At 37.1% G+C, this 21,961-nt stretch overlaps 2 protein-coding genes across 3 annotated transcripts in view; one reads left to right on the top strand and one right to left on the bottom strand.

The window, feature by feature from the left end:
- Window positions 1–12,150, top strand: part of AIMP1 (aminoacyl tRNA synthetase complex interacting multifunctional protein 1) — a 35,732-nt gene extending 23,582 nt beyond the window's left edge. For both annotated transcript variants that reach the window (XM_083835562.1, XM_083835563.1), the window contains 3 exons: window positions 1,280–1,491; window positions 4,551–4,719; window positions 10,869–12,150. In XM_083835562.1, coding sequence (XP_083691688.1) covers window positions 1,280–1,491; window positions 4,551–4,719; window positions 10,869–11,035 — 548 coding nt within the window. In that variant the 3' untranslated portion in view covers window positions 11,036–12,150. The remainder of the gene's footprint in view (window positions 1–1,279; window positions 1,492–4,550; window positions 4,720–10,868) is intronic.
- GIMD1 (GIMAP family P-loop NTPase domain containing 1) lies at window positions 11,788–21,352 on the bottom strand. Its single transcript, XM_083835584.1, has 3 exons — window positions 18,017–21,352; window positions 16,012–16,427; window positions 11,788–13,291 (listed from the first exon to the last, which is right to left on the bottom strand). Exons 2-3 carry the CDS (start codon window positions 16,402–16,404, stop codon window positions 13,019–13,021), a joined length of 666 nt encoding a protein of 221 aa, XP_083691710.1. The 5' UTR covers window positions 16,405–16,427; window positions 18,017–21,352; the 3' UTR covers window positions 11,788–13,018.
- Window positions 21,353–21,961: the final 609 nt, after the last annotated feature.

The following is a 21,961-nucleotide window of genomic DNA, read 5'->3' as shown; positions in this document are numbered from 1 at the left end:
CTCCTGACTATTGCAGAGGAATGCTATTAAGTGGAGAACAATTAGAAATGACATAAAGGATAAAGATAATGGGTCTTTAAAATGATCTCATGCATTAAGTGTCAACTATATTGATGACGTTTTTTTCAGCTTCTCTTTAACATAGGGATACACAATAATTACACTTAAATTAATAAAGCTCAGTCATTAGTACTTTTAATTCGTCATATATGCACTGAAATATTTTTGAAGAGCTATTAAGTTTAAAAAAAAAAAAAGCTGCTTTTCTATCTTTGAGCACAGGAATGAATTTTATACTTACACTGGAGCAATGATCGTGAACCACATTGGTTGCTGTGTCCACTTTTGCTTTTTGTTCCCTAGAAAAGGGAGTTTAGTTCACGCTGATGAAGGGAATTCGGTTTGTGGTAATACATACATTTCGCTGGATGAAAGAATATGCTTATTTTAAGTAAGCACTTTTTACATGTTTCTTTATCCCCTACAGATTATTGTTCATTAAGCAAGTCATGAACGTCTTTCAAGCAGGGCAGCCTTACATACAAACTGGAAGTAGCTTGATTATCTCAAGGAATGTCTAAATAGGAAGCAATGTATGGGGAATATTGCTTAACTCCTGTTTTACGGTATACAGTATATATATAGGTGATAACAAACCCTTGTGTTACAATTGGATAAGGAGTTATGACTCATCAGTGGAATTTCATAAGCTATGAGCATACTCACACACTGGTTTATCTGGGGAGTAAATAGTGTTAGCTGAGGTCATCTTGAAGGGTTGCTGATTTGCCTTGCAACTGTAACACCTCAGTTGCAGTTACTTGGCAGTGCCAGCAGTCAGGAGCTTTCGTGAAGCGCTTGTAACCTGATGGCTTATGACTGTCTAGTTTCATTTGTTGGTGAAACACCAAGGCAAGACTTTTTGTTAATTGCTAATTATTAAAGCAGTACTATTAGGCTTATCAACATGGCCTTTGGCAGAGCATGTTTGTCACTTAGATCTTAGCTACATTTAAGGTCAGGATGACTTCATTTTACAAGCAAGAAAACACCTCTGTCCTACAGTGAAAATTACATGTAGTAACAATCTAAATTGGAAGGTGTAAGATGGCTCCTTTCTGGAAACTAGCAGTAGAGGTGCTAACTCTTTACTTGTCATTTGCATTTTGCACTGGATTTATACTTGATTCTGAGACGGTAGCTCACTTTCCCCTTGCAAATAGTCGCATACATGGTTTTATACTAATTTTTGTTTCTTGAACTGAACTTCCTTCAACAGGTGAAAAGAAGGAAAAGAAACAGCAGCCTGCTGCTGGAAGTAGCGATTCAAAGCCTGTAGATGTTTCTCGTCTGGATCTTCGTGTTGGCTGCATCATTACTGCTGAAAAGCACCCGGATGCAGACTCTCTGTACGTTGAAAAGGTGGATGTTGGAGAAGCAAGTCCAAGGACTGTCGTCAGTGGTTTAGTGAAGCATGTTCCTCTGGATCAGGTATTAACAACATTATTTACTGAGAACCTATCCCTTCCTAAAGGAATTGTGATCGTTGTCTCTTTATAGGGTGTGTTTTCATTCTGCTATAAGGTTTTTAAAGTAATAAAAAAATAAAATTGTGAGAGTAGGGCTTAACAACATTAGTCAAAAAAAGGAAAAGTACTCCTCCCTCAAGTTAGTTCTTTTCTCCTTTCAGTGCTTCTGTCCTGGGATCTTATTCTGATTCCTCTGTAATGCCTTTGCTACACACTATACTTATAAATTAAGCAGATATGACTCTCCTTTTAGGTTTTCTAGTATGTAGTGGAGAATCTGTAATGAAGGTTTTGCCAACATCCAGACTGTTGAAACCTTTGCTTTCCATCTCTCATTATAGCCCATTGAAATTTTTGGCAGAGAGGAAAGCGAAGGGAAGGTAAATTTAACTTAAAAATACCTGTCAGCAAGTGGCTTAAACAACTGTGGAATACAAAACATGTTTTTTACTCCCTTGGCAGGAATAGGGTCTGCCTCTTTTTCAGTTGGTCCACTTCTGTGTTTGACAATCTGAGACTTAAGATCTCTCTTTCCTTTCACACCCTCTTCTAGAGGGTTAGCAGGAGGGAGGAGTTGACTGAAGGCGGCTTCTACATTCAAGTGCAAGCTTGGCAATTAAAGGAATGTTGTACTGAGCGACTGCAAACTGGCTGTGAAGGAATTGATGTTAGTGTGGAAATGCTACGCTTTCTCAAATGCCTTTTCATTCCCTATTCATGCCCTCTCCCCACGGTGAGGCTGCAAATGCAGGAGGCAGTTAAAGTTATATTTATGGTTTTTAGGATACAGAAATTTACTGATCAGAAAAAAATGACTGAATATGATAACTATTCTGCACTGGTCACCTAATAGTATCCAATTACTGGATTTGCAGTAGGCACAAATTCAAATTGCTCAAATTGCTTGTTTTTAGCAGCCTGCTCTCGGGAAAGCATTTGGGGAAAAAAAAACTCTTAAAAATTTTTCTAAATAAAGTTAGGGACACAAAGTGTTGAGAATGTAGCAACAGTAGCAGTCCTTTCTCTTTACTCTGCTTTCTGTATGAAATAAATAATCCAGAATACTCATTAACAGAAAACTAGGTGTCATTCTTGCACATTCATCAGGGACAGTTTCTGTCTGGTTTTTGTTTTGGCAAGTGTCTGTTAGCAGGTCTCTGTAAATTCTTTGGGACGAGCTTCCATCTTTGTGTTTTTGCAGCGTACAACATTGTAGAGTCCTGGCTTGTGACTATTGCCATATATTTAATTAAAAACGTATACATCATAGCAAGTACTAGAAACATAATTTACCAAAGATTAAGCTATTTATGATTGCTGTGTTTGATACTGTAATGCAACATTATTTGAGGCTGTATTATCTGATTTTACTTCAGGTTGGGAAGCAAAACGTGTATCTTCATTCACGTTTCAGTACGCAGTGTAAGTCACTTGTAGGCGTGAACATTTCTCGCATTTATGTACAGTACAGTGTGGTTTTTGTGCACTGCTGATGGTCAAGGCAAGTTGGAAGCTGCACCTTCTGGTATCACATGTAGAACATGTCATCAGTAATAGGGATACGGTGCAGAAACATGAAGTGGACTGTGCTAATACTGAGCTCTTTCAGCAGTAGCTGGTGAGAATTGGAGAAGATTTTCAAACATTTGCAGAAGTTGGCAGTATTTCTGCCACTGGTTTTGACTTTTTGAAGTGGATCTCCATGTGCTCCTAGCAACAAGGCCTGTTTCAGGCAATCATTCTTGAAATTCAGACAATTCTCAAGTATCTGTTTCTTTCTTTCCCTATTTATTTTCACCTCCTTAAATCCCATTTGATCTAAGAGCCTCACATCAATGATCAGAAGTGAAGGACTAAGGATGCAGGGCAAGTATCTTAAACATAACAAAAAGAGAAGAAGAAATTGACGAGAGCTTTTTGTTGCTATTGTCATTGCAACTTACTCTGTCTTAAAAGCAATCAGTGTAGTAGTTTTAATTCCCATTCATTAGCCTGTCTGTCACAGTATCTCATTTTGAGATATAGAGGGATAGTTATTTAGCAATCAATTATACAGGTAACTTCAAGGATTACTTAAAGAGCAATTTAACACTTGTACTTCCAGTATGAACTATTGTGTTTTCTGTGTAGTAAGCATCAGGAAACTTTTCCCTATTTTAGTTTGTTTGCTTCTTTTTCCCCCATGCTTTCTCCTTCATTCTACCAGGATGTTGGGAAAAAACGCACAAAGTCAAATCTAGAATTACTTATGGTTATATACTGCGTGCATTAGGAGTATGGGATTAAAGGCATACATTTTTCTGTCTCAAGGATGTTCTGGGTTTAATTTCTTTTCAGTTTGAAAGTGTGCTTTGTTTTCTAGACTAAAGTGCGACTATTCCCTCTATCAGTTTTTTTTCTCTCATTTACTGTTATAATTTTTACTAACATTCAAGGACAGAGAAGAAATCTGGTTTTATAGTTGTTTGCTCTAACAAATTGCAGTGTACGGTATGTACAACTGTTTTCAGCAGTTCAAAAAATTCAAAACATTTGGGTTAAATAAGGTAGAATATAAGACTGAAGTGAGCTAGCTAACTGTGTAAAACACCTGTATGTTTCCAGGGCACTAAGAATTTCTTATCTATGAGCTAGCCTAATCTGTAGAGTGTTTTTTAAATGGAGATTCTTTTATCGTACTATACTGAAAGTGGACTGAAGTGATGATTTAGATTGAGTAAAGATGGAATGTGGGTGAAATGCATCATATGGTTTTGGGACTTCTTTTTTTCACGTTTTATGTATCCATGATAAGTGTATCACAATTCACCCTTGATAACATCTTGGGTATTCTCAGACTAATTCTTACGTGGTTTAGATGTTATTTGGTACTAGTGTGCAACCATTTTAATCATGCATCTATTGTTTTGTGCTTCTCTTGTATTAGTTAAGGTGCCTTCATTGTAATTCTTTTGTTAGAATGAAATAATTTAAGTCATTAGGCAATTAAGTATTCAAATCCTTCTGTTTTCCTCCCTCAAGATGCAGAATCGGATGGCAATACTACTCTGTAACTTGAAGCCTGCGAAGATGAGAGGAGTCGTATCTCAAGCAATGGTGATGTGTGCCAGCTCCCCAGAAAAAGTGGAAATTCTGGCTCCCCCACCTGGGGCAGTACCTGGGGACAGAATCACTTTTGAAGGTTTTCCTGGTAAGCACTGGGTATTTGAGAAATGGGGAACTTGAAGGAACTAGGAAACAGCTGACCTTTGCAAAGGTGACATAGGTGTTGAAGCAGACAAAACAGTATTTTAAAGCCCATTACGTTCCTGGTTGAAATTTTCTGAATTAGTTATGTTAAAACCCTTTATTACAGTGCTAGGATTGTGTAAGTAAAGGATTGAAAATATTTAGCCACCTGCCAAAAGTTGGAAAATACAGAGAAATAACTGTAATTCCTACAGGTTTTATGGTACTTTTAAGAAACCGAGCAATTTTATATTAGTTTCTCAAGTGTTTCAGCATTGCAGATGTTTGAGCAAAGATAAATGCACTTTGCAAGTTGCAATTAGCAAATATAAAGCGTAGAAATATCAAGTATCTTGCCCGGTGTCTCAGTGTAGGTGATGAAGCAGTAAGTTGATGGTTCCAGGTCCTCTCCCTAGTAAAAGTCAGAACTTGAGCTAGGCTTTTGTGCGGGAGGAAGGGTGATGCCTGTGTATGAGAGAAACCTATAATATTCAAAATGGGATGGGAAGGGGGTGGATTTTTTGTTTGTTTGTGGTTTTTTGTTTGTTTGAAGAGGGGGAGAAATGATTCCTTGGGTCTCCAAAGAAAGACAGCAGATTCCTTTCCACTTCAAATAAATAATCAATATCTAGCACACACAAATAGTAGAAATAATTTTGCATTGTTTAAATGGTGGGAACTCCAAGTTAGTACATCATCAAAATACGTTTCTAATTCACAAGCAAACCCTCTGTATAGAAGATTCCCCCTTTTGGTCATTCGAGCTATTGTAGGATTTTCATACAATGAGAAACAGCTCTGTTCAGTTTTTCAACTATCAAACAAAGGAAGTTCACATGCCAACTTGGTGCTGTGCTTTTTTTTTTGATAAAAGCAAGGATATCCAGGAGATGTAATTGCTGGTAGCAAGTAGGAGCTGCCTGCCGGCCCGTCTGTTAAAATTATCTGGCCAAGTTTATACCGTGGCCAAGGAATTTATGCAGCACAGCATAGGTCGGGGCCTGCTCAGGATCACTATGTGACATTATTCTAAGAAAAAGTGGTCTGTAGCTCCCAGGTTTTCCTATCTTGGGGGACTTTTGTGTGTGTATGCATTTATCAATGAAGTGTTTATATCCTTTTTAGAATGAATTTGTTACTAAGAAGTTTTCTTTCACATGTAAGAAAAACATACACCTTTTAGTTTTGTACAGATCCTATCAAACTTTTTAAACTATTGTGTCTGACAATTTCTAGATGCAGAGCAGTATTTTTATTTATAAGCCTCTTGGCAAGCTCTATGCTTCTTAAACACATCTGCATAAATACCTTTCATAAATACATGTGTGCATACGTGTATGTGTGCATATATTTACACACTTCTCAGGATTGAAAATGTTGCTTGTATATACATACATATTTTTGGTTGGCATGTGATTAAGGAAGCAATGGTCTATTCAGGTGTTTTGGAAATGGGGAAGAAAGCTCAGATTTCTGTGATTTAATGTTGTGATTGAAAATACTTGATAAGAATACTGCTTTTAAAAGGCTATCAGTCTTGTAGCATTTCTCATTTTCAGTTTTCTGTTTTAAAAATGCACCAAGCTTGCTAGCTGAGATGCGGTATTGGTAAGCCGGATGTATGCAGTGCATACTGAAATCTGAAAGGCTTCAGCAATTGCACTGGCTAAGCTGAAGGAATATTTGTGACCTCTAATTTTTCATCACATATTTGTGAGTAAAGTTAGATCAAATGGTAAGTGTGTGTCCTCTATTACATGCAAGGATCCACTCATACTACTCTGTTGTTGTGGAAATGGGCATGCAAGAAACAACATCAAGCTGCAGAGTAAACCCTGCTAGTAGCTTAGACCTGCAAAATAATGGAAAAGGCAGCCTGGGTGTGTGTGTTTTGAGGGATGGAGGGTGACTCTTTTTTTCTTTGTCTAAGACATATCCTTACTCTAAATTTATGTCTCAAGTAACTTCATATAGCTGGCATTTGAAAATCATGAAAGACCTGCTAGTGGTGCTATTCTGCTATCCAGCATATCTATTGTTGCACATCAGGACTAATGAGGTAGATTTTATCAAAATAATAAAACTGACTCTGTTGATCGAGCTGCAAAAAGCTTTTCCAAGAAAAATACAATTATAGGAACATTTGTTTTACAATCATTGCCAGATGTATAAGATACACTGATATTCTGTTGACATTTTGATTCTTAAAAAGATGTAGAGTATGCTAAAGGTGGTGTAAAAGTTGTACTTTAGTTCTAAAGTTATAACCTGTAGCCTGTGGTTATAAGGTTTTGTACACTTCACAGCCATTTCCTTCTGACAGGGAGCCAAAGACACGGAGCTTTGGTAAGTGCCAAATGAAGGCTTTTACAACCTATCTGAAAAGCATATGTATCCAAGGCTACGGATTGTAGTCTGAAATATGGCAGCTGTTTCCTAATTAATAAATAGTTGCTCACAAACATTAGCACGTATGAGCTGGAAGGGAGTCATGGACTTTGAAACCATACCTCATGCTTAACAGTACAGAGTAAAGTGATGTATCGCCTAGAATTCCTGTAGCAAATGGGAGGAAAAGCTAGAGTAAATCACTGAGAAAAAATGTAAAGCACTATCTTTTAAAGAAAATGCTTTCGTCCTCAACTGTTGGTCTTTAGCAGACATGACTTCTAATGAGGTAACTGGCGCATAGTGGCATACAACATGGATGGGATCTTGCGTGCATTTATAATCTAACAGCAATAGAGCAGGGCAAACTTAAGTATGAATTTACATGCAAGAGCTCAACAGGGTACAAATTAAAACAGTGATGCAATTTTAGGATTTTTACAGGTTTTTTTTTTTTTTTTTTTTAAGAAACTGGAAACTTGTTAGTAATGTCTGTTAACCAAGCAGGGAAAGCACTCCTACGTGGTAGGAGTGCCATACAAAATATTCATCAAATATAAGCTAATTTTCCATGTTGATTTTTAGCTAAGCAAACAGTATCTTGCTTCAGCCTCATTAAAACTAGTTGATCGTTTTTCTGAAGAAACTTGAGAGTTTTCTTAGAACAATTTTCAGTATTTTAGGTGAAGAAAGATTTGCTAAAGAATGCGTCTGTCTGGAGGACCACCTGTTCACTTAATGTGGTTGCATTTTAAGGGAACTTTAACACCGTTTCATACTCTATATCTTGAAGATTCATATATTATTGGGCTTTTTTTTGTATTAAGAACTTTATCAAATTTATATCCAACTTCCATGGGAAAGATCTGATTCATAAGCCATAGTAAAATTATTCCTTCACATGTCTGTAAATATACCCTCCCACACAGTAATTGCTGTGAGACAGCTATTAACTGGAGTTTTCACAGCTAACTGAGAAATCTTCTTTCTAGTAGCAGTCTAATTGATGCCATGACAAAATTCTGAAATGCAAAAATGCCACAGGAACCACAAGTCTAGTATGTAAATTATTTGATTTAATACTAGTTCTGGTTTAAGAATTTTTGACGTTTTGGTCAATACCTAGCTCTTCAAAGAAAAAAAGTGCTAAGACTGCACTTCAGTGGTTGGTCTGTATTTAACAGATTTCTTTAATCAAAGCTTTGGTGTATGGGTGCTTTCCTTCAGTTGCGTAGTTATATTCCATGGTGGGCATTGTGGTATTAACTTTTCATAAAGTCATTAAATAGTTAATGAGCTGTTCCAGAGTGGAAAGGTTTCTTGCTTATTATGAGAATTTCTTCTGTAATACTTAAACTGTTAGACCAAATTACATATTTAACAAAAATTGGGACCTTTTATTTGTTTCTTTTTATGTAGAGTGGGAAGCTCGTTAAACCACTACAAGTTTGAATTCATTTTTAAAAGTCCTTCTAAAGAATATTTTCTGAGGGGAAAAATGTAATGAGGGGAAAGCTTAGGAAAATACACAGCTTAAAACTCTGGTAGTGTTTTAAATTGGTGCCTATGCTAATCTGAGTTCACCACAGATCCCAAGAGAGTTGAAATGGGATTGAAAAGAAACTTATTAGCATCCAAAATGTGTTTTTTATTATAAAAGTCAGGTTTTGTTATTACTGGGAAAAAAAATAATCACTTGCTTTTTATGTTTGAGGAGGGGGGAAGAAATGCACAATGGATCATTTAACATTCTGTTTAATGATTTTATTAATTCGTATGCATTCACTTGGTCTAAATCCAAGTCTGTCTCTGTGAACTTAAGTATTGAGTAGGATTTCAGTTTCTTTGAAAATGCACAATTGGCTCCAAGTGATTAGGTTATTAATGGTATTGCTGTTTTTCTTTTAAATATTAAGTACACTGCAGTTGTGAAATAACTTGACTGCGTTACTGAATCCTGCTCTGGCAACCCTAGCCTGCTTAACACAGAAGTCTGGCCTGGTACGCTTCTCTTGCACAGTTGCAGATGTAGAAGCTACAGAAGTTAGACCTGTCTACAGGCTGAAATAACTTAATATTGCAAGAACTGAGAATGTGAGTAGACTGAATTACTGAAAACATTTAAAGAAGAAAATAAGGCAGGTTGGAATGAGAGTAGTTTACTTACTCATGCTGGTCAGTCAGTCAAGAATACACCAAGCAGTAATAACTCATCCAACTACTAGAAACATAACTTGTGCTATAAACCTACAGGGTTTTTTTCTTCCTGAGCTTTTGGGGACATTGAGTAGTGGAAGATGCGAGTACTTTACATTCTGCTCACATAGAGAACTTTTCATTTTGCGTTTAGGAACTTCTTGCTCCCCTGAGAGGATCTCAGGGAAGATGTTTTCCAGGATTTGTTGTTTGAGTCTTGTTTTCTTTAGAGGTTTCAATTATCTGGGCTGAATGATACCAGCATTGCACACCTATCTTTTAGCAAGTAAAAATACATGCACAGTATCAACAGGTTATAGATAGTATGCCACCCCCTTCAGCATTTAAATGTGTTCCAATTATATTTGAAACAAGTCTTGGGGTTTTCCTTTGTCCTGCTTGTGTATTACACACAAGAGGTTAAGAGTACCCAACAGCATTATGATTAAATAACTTTTTTAAATGAAATCATGTTTTTGTGTAAAAGGATCTGTATTGTATTAAAATTCAGAAATGAAATTTGCTTGACCTTTGATTGGAAAATAAATGGTACAGTGAATTGGTTGTCTTGCTTAATCTAGATTATATTGGCAGGCAGCAGCTTTTTCAGTATAAATATTTACCACAGGGGATCTTATTTACTGTAGTTGTTTCATTCCTATATTTTGGATTTTATGCCCATTTATTAAAAAACAGGAAGAAATATTTGACGCTGGAATACTTCACTTTTCTGAGTAATGAGTTTGTGTTTTAAAATATTACTAAAAGAACCTTTTTCTGTAGTCATTAGAAATTTTTAAATAGATTTCCTAATGTAGTTAGGCTGTCCCCCTATAGGGGATCAATAGTTTACCATGGTATACACGTGGAAATAGAGGTGATTTACAGAGACTGAGGCCAAAATTGCTGAGATACAAGTTGGCCCTTAATGTTACTGTTATTTTATGCACCAGAGCTGATCCCTAAATGGTACAAAAAGTAACAGAAAAACGTTGAAACTTGGGGCTAAAATTATACGTCAGTATCCTAGTTTTGGACTATTCTTGTCTATGTTCCATATTTCTCACGTATAAAGGCAAAATAAAATTCTAAAAATTCAGTAATTCTTAAACTTAAGATACTTAAGGTGTGTCTTTGTGAGTAATATATTGCTCTATCGTATCCTATGGTCCACATCTACTTAATTCTTAGAAATCCTTTTGCTTTTAGGTAATGTTTGTAAACTAACAACCAGCAATAGTTTGATTTCTTCGTTTTTGATAATAGTAGTAGTCTGTTACTTATGCTTTTTTCCCTGAAAGCCCAGCATTTTCAGAGAGGATCTGGAGACATTTCCTAGACAGTCCCTAATTAAGATTAAAGTTTCCATTTTGGGACTCGCAGGTAATTTTTTTTTCCCTTAAAAGTTTGTACAAAGATACTATGTGAGCTTTCACAAATGCATATTTATGCACATGTGCATAAATAGAACTCTTGCTCTGTCTTCTGTATTGGGTGCTATTAGTTTTATTTGTTGTTTTCAAACAGGAGATCCTGAGAAGGAACTTAATCCCAAGAAGAAGATGTGGGAGCAAATCCAACCTGATCTTCATACCAATGACCAGTGTGTTGCTACCTACAAAGGAGTTCCATTTGAAGTGAAAGGCAAAGGTGTCTGCAGGGCAGAGACCATGGCAAACAGCGGAATTAAATAAGTGGTTATTAGCCTGTTCAGATGTTGAAATGGAAAGTAACGAGAGCACAATAAAAACATCAATATATAACCCCTCTGAAATGCATGGCTAATATGTTTTTTTTGTTTGATTCCTCTACCAGAGATACAGAATGTTCTGCCTGTAATACTGTAACAATTCACTCATTCTCCATATTTACTGTCCTTGAGGTTGTGTTCTCAGCAGTCAGTAACCACACAATGTTCAAGACTTAATTGCCAAAGCTTGTTCATGTTAGAACTGAAGGCTGGCAAGCATCTTTTCTAGACAGCTGAAAGTTTTAGAGGATCCATGAAGCACGAGCATCTCAATAAGGAATACTTTCTGTCATGTTCCTTGTGTGGTAAGCTCAATTCAAGAGGTACAGCATGAGCAGTTGGTCAGTGAAGACCATAATTAGTTTCATTCTTCCTGTCTTTCAGAGGTTTCACTCCTCTCAAGAATTTTTCAGATATGTTATAAACTTCTGCAAATTTTGGTTTTGGATATGTCATCTGAGCTGTCTGTGGGCAGTTGTAATGGGAATATAAAACTCTGTCCCTTTATGCCCTAATACAAACATGTTGACATACATCAAATATGTTGTTTTACTGTATTAGGTAATTTCATCTTTTCTAACTGGATAGTTCCAAATGACAGATAATACTACAAAAGAATGAATAGCTAATAGATGGCCAAAAAATGTTAGACAAATACCCTCTCCCCCCTCCAAAAAAAAAAAGTTTCCAATGCCTGAAATGCATATAAAATTAATTTATTTCTTGCTTTAATGTATCTTTGAGTAATATTTTATACAGAATATGCTTTGGTTTTAATAGGAATGGCTTCTTCAGGTTTTACCATTTGAATTACTCCATAATACATAACGAGCAGTCAGAACTGCTATGGGAAAATCCTCAAATTACTCCTTTTAATTCTTGCCTTTCAATACTCTGAAGTAACCATTTTAGATCAATTCACAATTAAACCTTTTAAGCAACTATTTAGAGGTAATTACATGTTTGAGCATATACTATTTAATTAACTGTCTACAGCCTAACTACTCAAAGAGCACTCTTCTAACCACCGAAAATAAAAAAAACAAAAAAACAAAAAAACTTACCCAACCTGAATTTCACAGGCTTTGAACTTCATCCCATAAGCTGGGAGACGAAAACAAAATGATGATGATACAAAATTGAAAGGAGCAGGCACAAAAGAAAAGATGAACAGGTTTCTTTTTTGGATGCGTTTTGTATGTGCCTATACACTTAACTGTGCTAATTTTCTATGCATCTAGGAATAAGCGGTAGTAATTAGCACATTTTAAATGTGCTGAATAGCATTAGGCATATGGGAACTATTTTAACTGCTTTGTAAACTACATATCTGATACTATCCTATTAAACAATATTCTTGAAGCTGAAAATCTCAGTTCTAATTATTCTTGAATCAAGGTAAGGAAATAACTTTGCAGTAGATAAATCTTAATTTTTAATATTGAAAAATTTTTACAAACACCGGATTTCAGAGGAGCTTCTGAAAGCTCCAAAAATTGAGCAGAGAAGTTTCTTTATTCCTTACAGCCTGAACTCATGCATTTTTGCTTTCTCTTTTTCTCCAGATCTGTTTTATATGAACTGCAATATACAATCAGATGTAGCATAAAATCTTACTCCTCACTGTGTGCACATTAGGTATTAGCACTATTAGTATATTAGCTACATTTACATACGTAACATATTAGCACTAGTTTGGTCTGATTGTGTGGTTGAAGCTAGGATTCTGGATGCAGTAGTGTGAAGTACTCTATGAAAGGCATGTAGTTTGGGAATCTAAAGAGATATTTCCAACCGTATGTTCAAAGATATTTGGTATGGAATGGTATTGGATGTGAAATGTTCCAATTGCTGGCTTTTCTACTGTTTTATTTCCATTAAATGTTATAAACTATAGAGAATAGGCACGAGTACCCGAAAGCTAATTTTATTCTTTGCTGTGTTTAAATAGAAGCACTTGATAATTATTCTGTCTTATAAAATTCAAGAGCTTTCTTAATACAATAGTTCTTTCTTCTTTAATTATGCTCTTCTGGCTGTCTAGAAAAACATATTTGTGCTGCACTGAGCTCAGTAGGGCCAACAGGGTACTTGAGGCACTGCGCAGATATGCTTCCTCACTGAATCCAGCTTCTTTTGCCTTGTCTGCATGAGTGAGTAAAACCGCAGTGAAATCCTTCCATGTGGGACCCAGAAGTTCCTGTAATGAAAAACGAATCTCAAATAGATATATTTTCTTGTTCACTTTACCCAATCCCACCTCATATACTTATGTATTAACAGACCAGAATATGTTCTTTTCCTGGCAATAATCCAGTTCATGCTATTTGAGTTGCTGAAATTTCATGGGGTTTTGACCATTGAAGAAAATGATGTCCCCTTCTAGTGGAAATACGTGGTCATGCAGTGCTAGCAGTTCTTTGTTCTCCTGCTACAGGTGTTAATAGAGTTAAAAAGTGCATATATGTAAATAAGGAAAATGGTGGTTTAACTACAGCACACATCAGCATAAATAACACGTAAAATTCAAGTAGTTTATAGCAGTTTCTACGTATCTATATTTCTGATACTATTTGTAGAAGCTCTTTGGAAAATTTTTTATAAATCACCTTGCATTGAAGAAATAAATGACTCATTTTTATATAACACTAATTTCAGTAACAGCTTTATCCCCTAAAACTGAGCTGTTCTCAACAATTCAGAAAAAAACACAAATCAAATGCATCAACTGAAATGACAGCTGGAGAGTTTGTCTTTAACTATGGTGGTTCATCTGATGGAGGGGAATGGAAAAAACGTTTTTTTGTTAATGTGAAATAAAGTAATATGAATAAGAGATTGGGCTTTACTTTACAAATTAAATAAAATTACAATTTTAGAGCACTCATGCTAACTCCTGTGTGTGTGAAAAGAAGCTTACTTCAGTAACAGAGGTCACTTTGCATTGATCTCAACAACTCTGTAGCCTAGGTGTCTAAGTGTATACAGGTACTTTAAAGGACACCATTGCATTCCTAAGATAAACAGGGAATTGGGGTGGAGGAGGAACAACACAAGGTATATTGATAGTCATTAATCTATTTTAGATATTAGGAATGAAAAAAAATTAAACTCTTGCAAAATAGATGCTTACTGTATTTTGGTGTAAGTTTTCTTAGGAAGGGTTGAGGTATAGGTTTTAGGGAGAGAGGATAGTGCCTTGATTTTCTGTGTACTCAGATGAACTGGTGCTAACATTAATTCTCAAATCATTATCTACCACTTTCCTAATTCGTTAGACTATCAAAATAGAAATCTAAAGAGATTTAAATTCTAATAGTCTTCTATATGAGTTACTGATATACCATCCTTAATATGTGAAGGATTATTGTGAGAACTGAATGCTAAAGGTAGTCCTTATGGTAATTTATTCTTGCAGTGACATACAAAATACAACGATTATTGTTTGTATTCCCAGCACTCAGACAGCTGCCCTGCCCTATTTGTTAGTGGCTGATGAAATCATAGCACCTGGTGTTTTAAGGGGTTAATAGCTAAAATAAGCTGACAGTCACTTACAATCACAAAGCAGAATTAAGTGTTGCTTTCTCACTGTTTTATAACATGCTTTATTTCATTTCCAGTGGGGGGTTTTGTAGCTTCATTAAAGGAGAAGGGTATCCTGGCATCTCTTAAACTTTTAATGCCCACATGGACTTGATCCAAAACAATCTCAAGATGATTTTTCATTAGCTTAGAGTAAAAATATTAGAGAAAAATACTGAGTCATCTTAAGTATCGTGAAGTACAGAGGAATGGGAGAACTGAATAAAGAAAAAGGGTAATGCTGAGAACAAATATATATGTAATCTGGCAATGAGTAAAAGTGCTGTGAAAATTTAACAACTAACTCTCAAACTACTAGGAAAGCGAGTAGTAGTCTAGCAGTACAGAGTAATCAGGAGGAAAGTGAGAACAACTTGAACTTGTGTGTGTATATATTTTAAGCAATGTTGTTACTGCAAGTGATAATGCTTGATGCACAAGGAAGTCCCTTTCAGTCTTAAAGATTTTTAGAAAGTTAATTTGTGTAAGATAGATGGGAAGTGTAATACACAGACTTTGACAATAATTGAAAGCCTTGGTTTTTTGTAACTCGTGTAAACAAACCTCATTGATCTGATCAGGTAGATAAACTGAGCAATATCCCTTTGGTCTCCTTTTCAATGAAGTATATGCATGGTAATTAAAACGTTTCCACAGAAAAGAAAGCCATTCCATTTCGGTGTCTCTTCCTCCCACTTACCTTACCTACTTCCAAAAATTTTCTCCCCCAGAGGAGAAATTCAAAATACTTGCTTCAAGCCAGTTATGCTAGAAATTTTCCTTACCTAGAGTAAATTTAGGGTAACTGTCTGGTTATTTTCTCTTGGAACAGACACAGCAGTAATAACAGTGCAGGACAGAGCTGAGCATCCTTGTCCTAGGTCAGTCAGATTTCCTGCGTGATTTTGGACCTGTCATTTTCTGCTTCGGGCTGTGTTCTGTCCTATACCGAGTGCAGAAGAGTAAGGTAACCAGATCTTTGCTTCGTATGTTTCTTTTTAACAAGCTAGATCTGTCATAGTAAACCTTTAACTCATTTCTGAGAGAGAAGCTTGCTTTGATAGGTAAGTTTAATTTCTAAATCCTGTTGTGCTGAGTCCAAGTACAGCAGACAGCAGTTCTTACCTCTCTTCTCGGGTTTAGTGTGTTAAGCGTAGCTATGGTTTACAGTGTTGAATTGGGAATGGTGTATATTTCAAATAGGGGATTGGAAAATGTTCCTGTTCTCAGCTGCACTTCTCTAACTTCTGCAGTGAACTCTTCCATAGCTATTTTCAGCCACAGACAGAGTCTGCATTGTGGGCAGAGGCTTCTACCTATTTACTTATTTGTTACCTGGATGAACTGAATTGTGTGATCGTTTTCATCCGGACACAGAGGCAGGTCAGCCCTCAGGACCAAAAGAGCTAGATGCAGGCCTTCCTCCCTGAAGTGGTGAGCCAGGGCTGATCGCACCGTCTCTCTCACCCGCTCCTTGCTCAGGCTGCTGTGGGGGTAGCCTGGAGTGTCAAGTACTCGAACATGGAGAGCGAGCTCGCAGCCGTTCCGTCGTGTAATCCCCGAAATGCGGCAGCTGTGGCGCAGGCTGCAGCATGTAGTCACAGAGCTGGGGGAGAGCTGGCTTTCAAAGTCATCACTGCCTAGCAGTCTGTTCCCAGCAGCACTTTTGCCAGTCTGAGTTCTTCCAAGGACAACAAGGTTGATTGTCATCTCGTTGCTGTCTGCCATTGTTTATGCTTTTAGCCACAAACCTGTCATTAAGTGAAGAACGAATAACATGAGCTGTTTCAGACGACAACTTTAAAAACAGTCCAGCAAAAATGGCAAAATTTGGTGTCTTTTGAGTGTCCTTCACTGCCTGAAATATCTAAATGAGTACTGTTGATAGACATTCAATACACCACACGCATACCTCTGATCTAAGGACACATCTTTGTACTTCTCCAGTTTGCTGCTCGGAAAGAATGAGACCCCGTGGTAGTTCCCACAGCTAGCAGCACAGCCTGATGGGCTGTCCTCCTACGCTGGTGGAGACTGAGGAACTGGGAAAGAGTCACATCTGAGGAGATTTAGGAACAAATAAAGCAGATAAATTTAAGGAGAGGAAACAAACAAGGGAGGGAGAGCAGGAGCTGAGAAACGACCGTGGAAAACAGTGTTGTGGGAGAATATATTATGAAAAGGAGGAAAATTAGGGGAGGAAGAAGTGACAAATGTGTGCAGCTGATACTAGGTGACTGTTTCAAGAAGTAAATCTTCACACACTTTTAAGAGGGGAAAAAAAAAGGGTGATATGGAAAAAGTAGCTTTAAAAGGAGCACTTTCTCCACACCAGAGAGCAGCTTAGAATATGTGTTTCATCAGCTGATACTAAAGCTGTAAGAGACAATAATTCAAAAGAGCTTTCTGATACAAGTAAATAAATATAGGAAGTATGTCTTAGTGAAGAAAGAAGGGCTGAAATAGCTAATGCTGCAGATTCTAACTCCAGTCAAATTGAAACTTAGGAAATCTATACAGTCTTTACAGCACAGTGGGAAAGAAAAGTGTAAGCTAGTGGATAGAGAGAAGAGATGAGTAAGTATTGTTTCCAGTTAATATAACTGTTCATAAATAAGCCATCTCATTTTCTTCTTTTCTGTAATCCAGTGTCCAAAGGGGTTTGATGCACATTAATTGTCTCAGAGGAATATTGGTTGATTAAGTTCAGAGATGTTTCAGATGGAAAAGCAATTAGTAAGTAAGTAGCTGATTTCAAGCTATCAGTGACACCTGAATTTAAAGTTTTTGTATTTCTTTATTTTTATTTTTTAATGTACTGTGTTTATGTACTCAGATTGTGGGTAACTTCACAGTGGAATTGTCTGCATTTAATTTTAGATTTTTGCATATGCAGTTCAGGCTTTCTCCTTTATATCAAATCCATGCCCAAATCAGTCTTTTGAAATAAATTCAGTACAAAGCCAAACATGCAAGATCTATTATGTTAACATTACTTTTGTTACAGACAGCACTGAGTTCTGTACATGATCTTCCTTACAGAATTCACAGTGAGCTTTTTGTGAGTTTTTCCTTGATCCATTTCCTTTTTTTTTCTTAAGAATATCTACCTATTCCCTTTAAAAAAGACACCTTATGAAATGGTCGTTGTCAGTTATTCATCAATCTAGATGGGTATTGTATTCATTTTTTGTAACATAATAATATGATACGGAGGACATGAATTCATGCATTCCTTTTTTTCCCCCCAGTCATAACCAAAGGTTTTTGTTCTTTTTTTTTTTTCCTATATGCAGTCTATACTCAAATGCTTAGTTTAAATTCATGGTATGTAGCTTACCTTATATTCCCTGAAATTCTTCTTTCATTGTCTTATAATCCATGTGTGCTGAGTAAAAAAGACGTTCATACTTGAACTTTGAAACTAACAGCAGCAACGTACCATGCTGAAACTGTTACGTACACATTAATCTGGTTAATCTATTACTGATAGATCCTCATTCAATTGGATATATTTGGTCTGCGCTTGACGGTGTCTATTGAATTTTTGCAAGTTAGATGCAAATGTGGATTTTGCAATCACTTTATTGATTATATGAAGTTGGTATTTTTTCAAGTTACTTAAGTTCTACCAGCAGTATAATGTGAGTGGCAATGGAGGTACTGGATTACTTTCAGTGTTGCGTGTTCTTGAATATGTGTTCATGTATGCATGTCGTGATGCGTGTTCTTGAATATGTGTTCATGTATGCATGTCGTGATTATATGCAATTTCTTTTATTCTTATAATTAATTGATAACCACAATATTTTCGAAGCACCATGTAAACCTCATGCAGATATAAGGCTGTTTGCCTAACAAAGATGGATTAAGATAATCCCCAAATGGATAAAACTACAGAAATCATGTATGAATCAGGAAGAAATCTGAATGCTTGCACCAGTGCCAGTAATGTGCATTCACTGTTAGCTAGATAGCTTTGATCGTGTGCTATGCTTGATAAGTTTGTCTTGCAAGCATCATTCTTTGCCATACTGTAATAGTATTAAAACCAAAGGTAAAATCATCTTACAGAAAAGTCCTATCACTTGCTTATTTTTGCCACAAGTGGGTAAGCGACTAACTTGAACTTGTGTGCCATAGTAGGAAGTAAATCTACACGCGTGCTTTAATGTCTGGATTCTGGTAACAGAACAAAAAGGTGAAGTAAGTCTGCTTGTCCATTCACAAGGAAAGGTTTAGCTATACCTCCCCTGTGACCATAAATCCCAGGTGGGTGGAGGCATATGTTTACTCCAATAATCTGGAAATCCAAGAACGAGAGTGGTACATAGGCTGCCTGTGGTGGGTGGAAAAGAGGAGGGTGCTTTCTAGAGCCCAGTCCTGCTAGGTACATCGTCATCCAAAATGTAGCTCTATTTGGGTGCTCAGATGTATTGGTTTACCCCAATACCAGGCTGCTCCTGCCTGCAGCGCTGGGGTGAAGACTTCAGTTCCTCCAGAAGCCTCTTGTGTCCCAGTGTGATGCCACAAGTACAGCCAGTGCTTTGGCAGAAGGTAGGAACTAATGGTGCCTTCACAGCCTCCTTGTGTAAATTCACATTATTCTTCATTCACGAGTTCATCCTTTGTGTTGCTTGGCTCTCAACAGCTGTGCAGCAATTTTGTTGCTGTATTTTTTTAAGAGCACGTAGCAAATCAGTTACCTTTAGATAGCTCCCTGCTCTTGAGCCTGCCTGTTCTGGTGGGAGGTGAGATATTCAATCTTTTCTTGTGTTGTATACGTAGCTGAGGCACGTACTGTTAGTTTCTACCATGAAAAGCCTTGAAGGTCAACACCATGCAGATTGTGTACAACTCGAGTCCTGTGCAGGCCTTATCTCTTCATCTGTTTATATATATAAGGTGTACAGCAAGGCTTCTTTATCAGCTAGTGGATAGGGGTGACACTTGAAAAGCAAAACAGTAGGTCAGTAAGACTGGATATTGTGAAGATAAAATCCAGATGCTTCACTTTAATTTGCCTTGAAGTCTTGCCTTTGGTTAAATCGTCACAGTCCAGCTCTGCACCTTTTGTTGGACTGTTCCTATGCATAGTAATGCCTCTCGTTAGATCTGAGGCAGTATGTGTCCTAGCAGTTGCATCCAGCTGAACCTGTAGCCTGCCAGGGAAAGGGTTTAAGCTGTGCATAGACAGGGATTCAAAATATCAAGAAAGCTAGAATCACAGAAGCAGTGGAGTGGTGTATGCAAAATACAGCTTGTCCAGCTGTAGGCAGAACAGGGCTCTTACACGGGCAAAATGGCTATAAAATTTAGAGCACTGTAAAAAAGGCAATGTTTAAATGCTATTTAAAACTTAGCTAAGCACTCTTCCCAACAACAACAACAAAAAACACATTTTTTCCAATATTGTTAATATTGTTATGAGTGTAGCATAGTCTGAGTTGGGACACATGTGGACAGTCTTATGTCAGCATGGGCAGGGGATTTTAAGAAGTCATCTTCAGGGGAGGATAGCATGGAAAAAATCAAACTGATTTATATGACACTTGCTTAGGCTCCTTGAAGTACATGGAAGGAATCCTCCCCAAGGTGGCAGTATCAGCCTGCTCCACAGGTACTGTAAAACTCAGCTGGGGTCCCCTTGCTCTGAAGTCCAATGCTGAAATGAAATACCAGGTTAGAAATGGGCTAAATCATTAGAAGATACAGAATAATTGCAGGGGCCTTCAAACATCTGGTAAAATAACAAAGATGTAAGAAGCATTTTTCTCTCCTTTGTCACAAAAAAAAAACCACACCTTTATATTTGTGTAATAAGAATATTTATATTTTTCTATATACGTGTATATAGAAAAAAAATACAGCACAAGATCTTAATGAGTTTGAACAGCAGTAACGCAAGGTAGCAGTTAAGAAATTAGAAGTTTTGTTTGCTGTCCCTTACATGATTCTTTTTCTAATACAGAACTTTGTTTTCCCTAGCTTTTGAGTTTAGTTGGTGACATTTGTCATGGGGCTTTGAATATGAGATCTTAGAGTCTCCTGTCAGAATATGAATTTGCAAAGAGCGAGTACGGAGTGTAATATAATCGCACTTGATGCTTTTTAGCACTACTCACTGCCTGTGGGTAAGCTATTGCTTGGTTTCTTTTGTGTTTTTAAGACTTAGTTTTTCTCTTTGCCATTTTAAAAATAAAACTGAGTCTATTATGGATTGGCAGGCAAGAAGGCTTCCTGTAATTGATAAATGAGTCTCGTACTGCTCCCACAGAAATGCCAAGCAAGTCTAGTAAGGGATTGCCAAGAATTGAAGGAATTAAGGACCCTAATCCGATTGAAAATAACTGGAGTTTGGGTGTGCAACTTCTCCAGTTTTTGAAAAAAACAATGATAAAATAATTAGCAAGTGGCTATTGGATTTATTTATATTTACAGAGTTAACTAGAGTTGCAATGCATCTTAATCACATTACCCTGTCAGCTGCTGTTGTATTCCTGTGATCACCCAGTTGGTCTGCAAGCACCCCGAGCAAGCTTCCACCCTGCCTTTTAGTGTGTTCCAAGCAGGCTCCATCTTCTAAACTGAAATGCCATAGCTTCTCTTTAGGCACATGACATCCCTCACCATGTGTCTCCCTTCAGTTCCCACGCCTTCCCATCCCTTACAGCTTCTTTTCCTATGTGGGCTCTTATTTGGGCCCAAGATGATGCCATAATAAGTAATTTAAGATGTGCTTTGATGAAGTTCTCTTAGAGAAAACCCAGTGAGGCCATTTGATGGATTGCCACACACAGAGGCAGGCTTTTAGCCTTCCCAAACAACATTAGAAATCCAGGAAGGTATGCAGTCCATGTAGTTGGGGATTTCAGTTCCGGTAGACACGTAATTTCAAAGGAAAGCCGCACAAGTCACTGCTGAGACAAAGATAGGACAGACTAATGGTTCTGTACTCCTTTTGGAATGCATTCACGATGACATCTGTACTGATCCTAAATGAATGCACTTGGAATATACACTGTTACCTTAACACAGTCTTTTTTTTTTTCCCTTTGCTTAATCCTATCCTTATTCTCGGTATTTTGCAGTAAGCAATCAGCAGCAACCTACAAGATCATGTTTCTCTTTGCAGTATAGGCGGTGTGTAGTTTATGTGCAAGTGGATTGATCTTGCCAGGAAGAAACGAGATGGGCTATAGCTGCAGACTAACTACACCTGTACAATTGCAAAACTAGCTCCTCAGGTTCCCACTGTACTCCTTACAGTGGAATATGGGGTCAT

Source organism: Anser anser (assembly GCF_964211835.1).
Source record: "Anser anser genome assembly, chromosome: 4".
In the NCBI taxonomy this organism is placed as follows: domain Eukaryota; kingdom Metazoa; phylum Chordata; class Aves; order Anseriformes; family Anatidae; genus Anser; species Anser anser.
The sequence above is the reverse complement of the archived record's forward strand: the minus strand, read 5'-3'. Positions and strand labels throughout refer to the sequence as shown.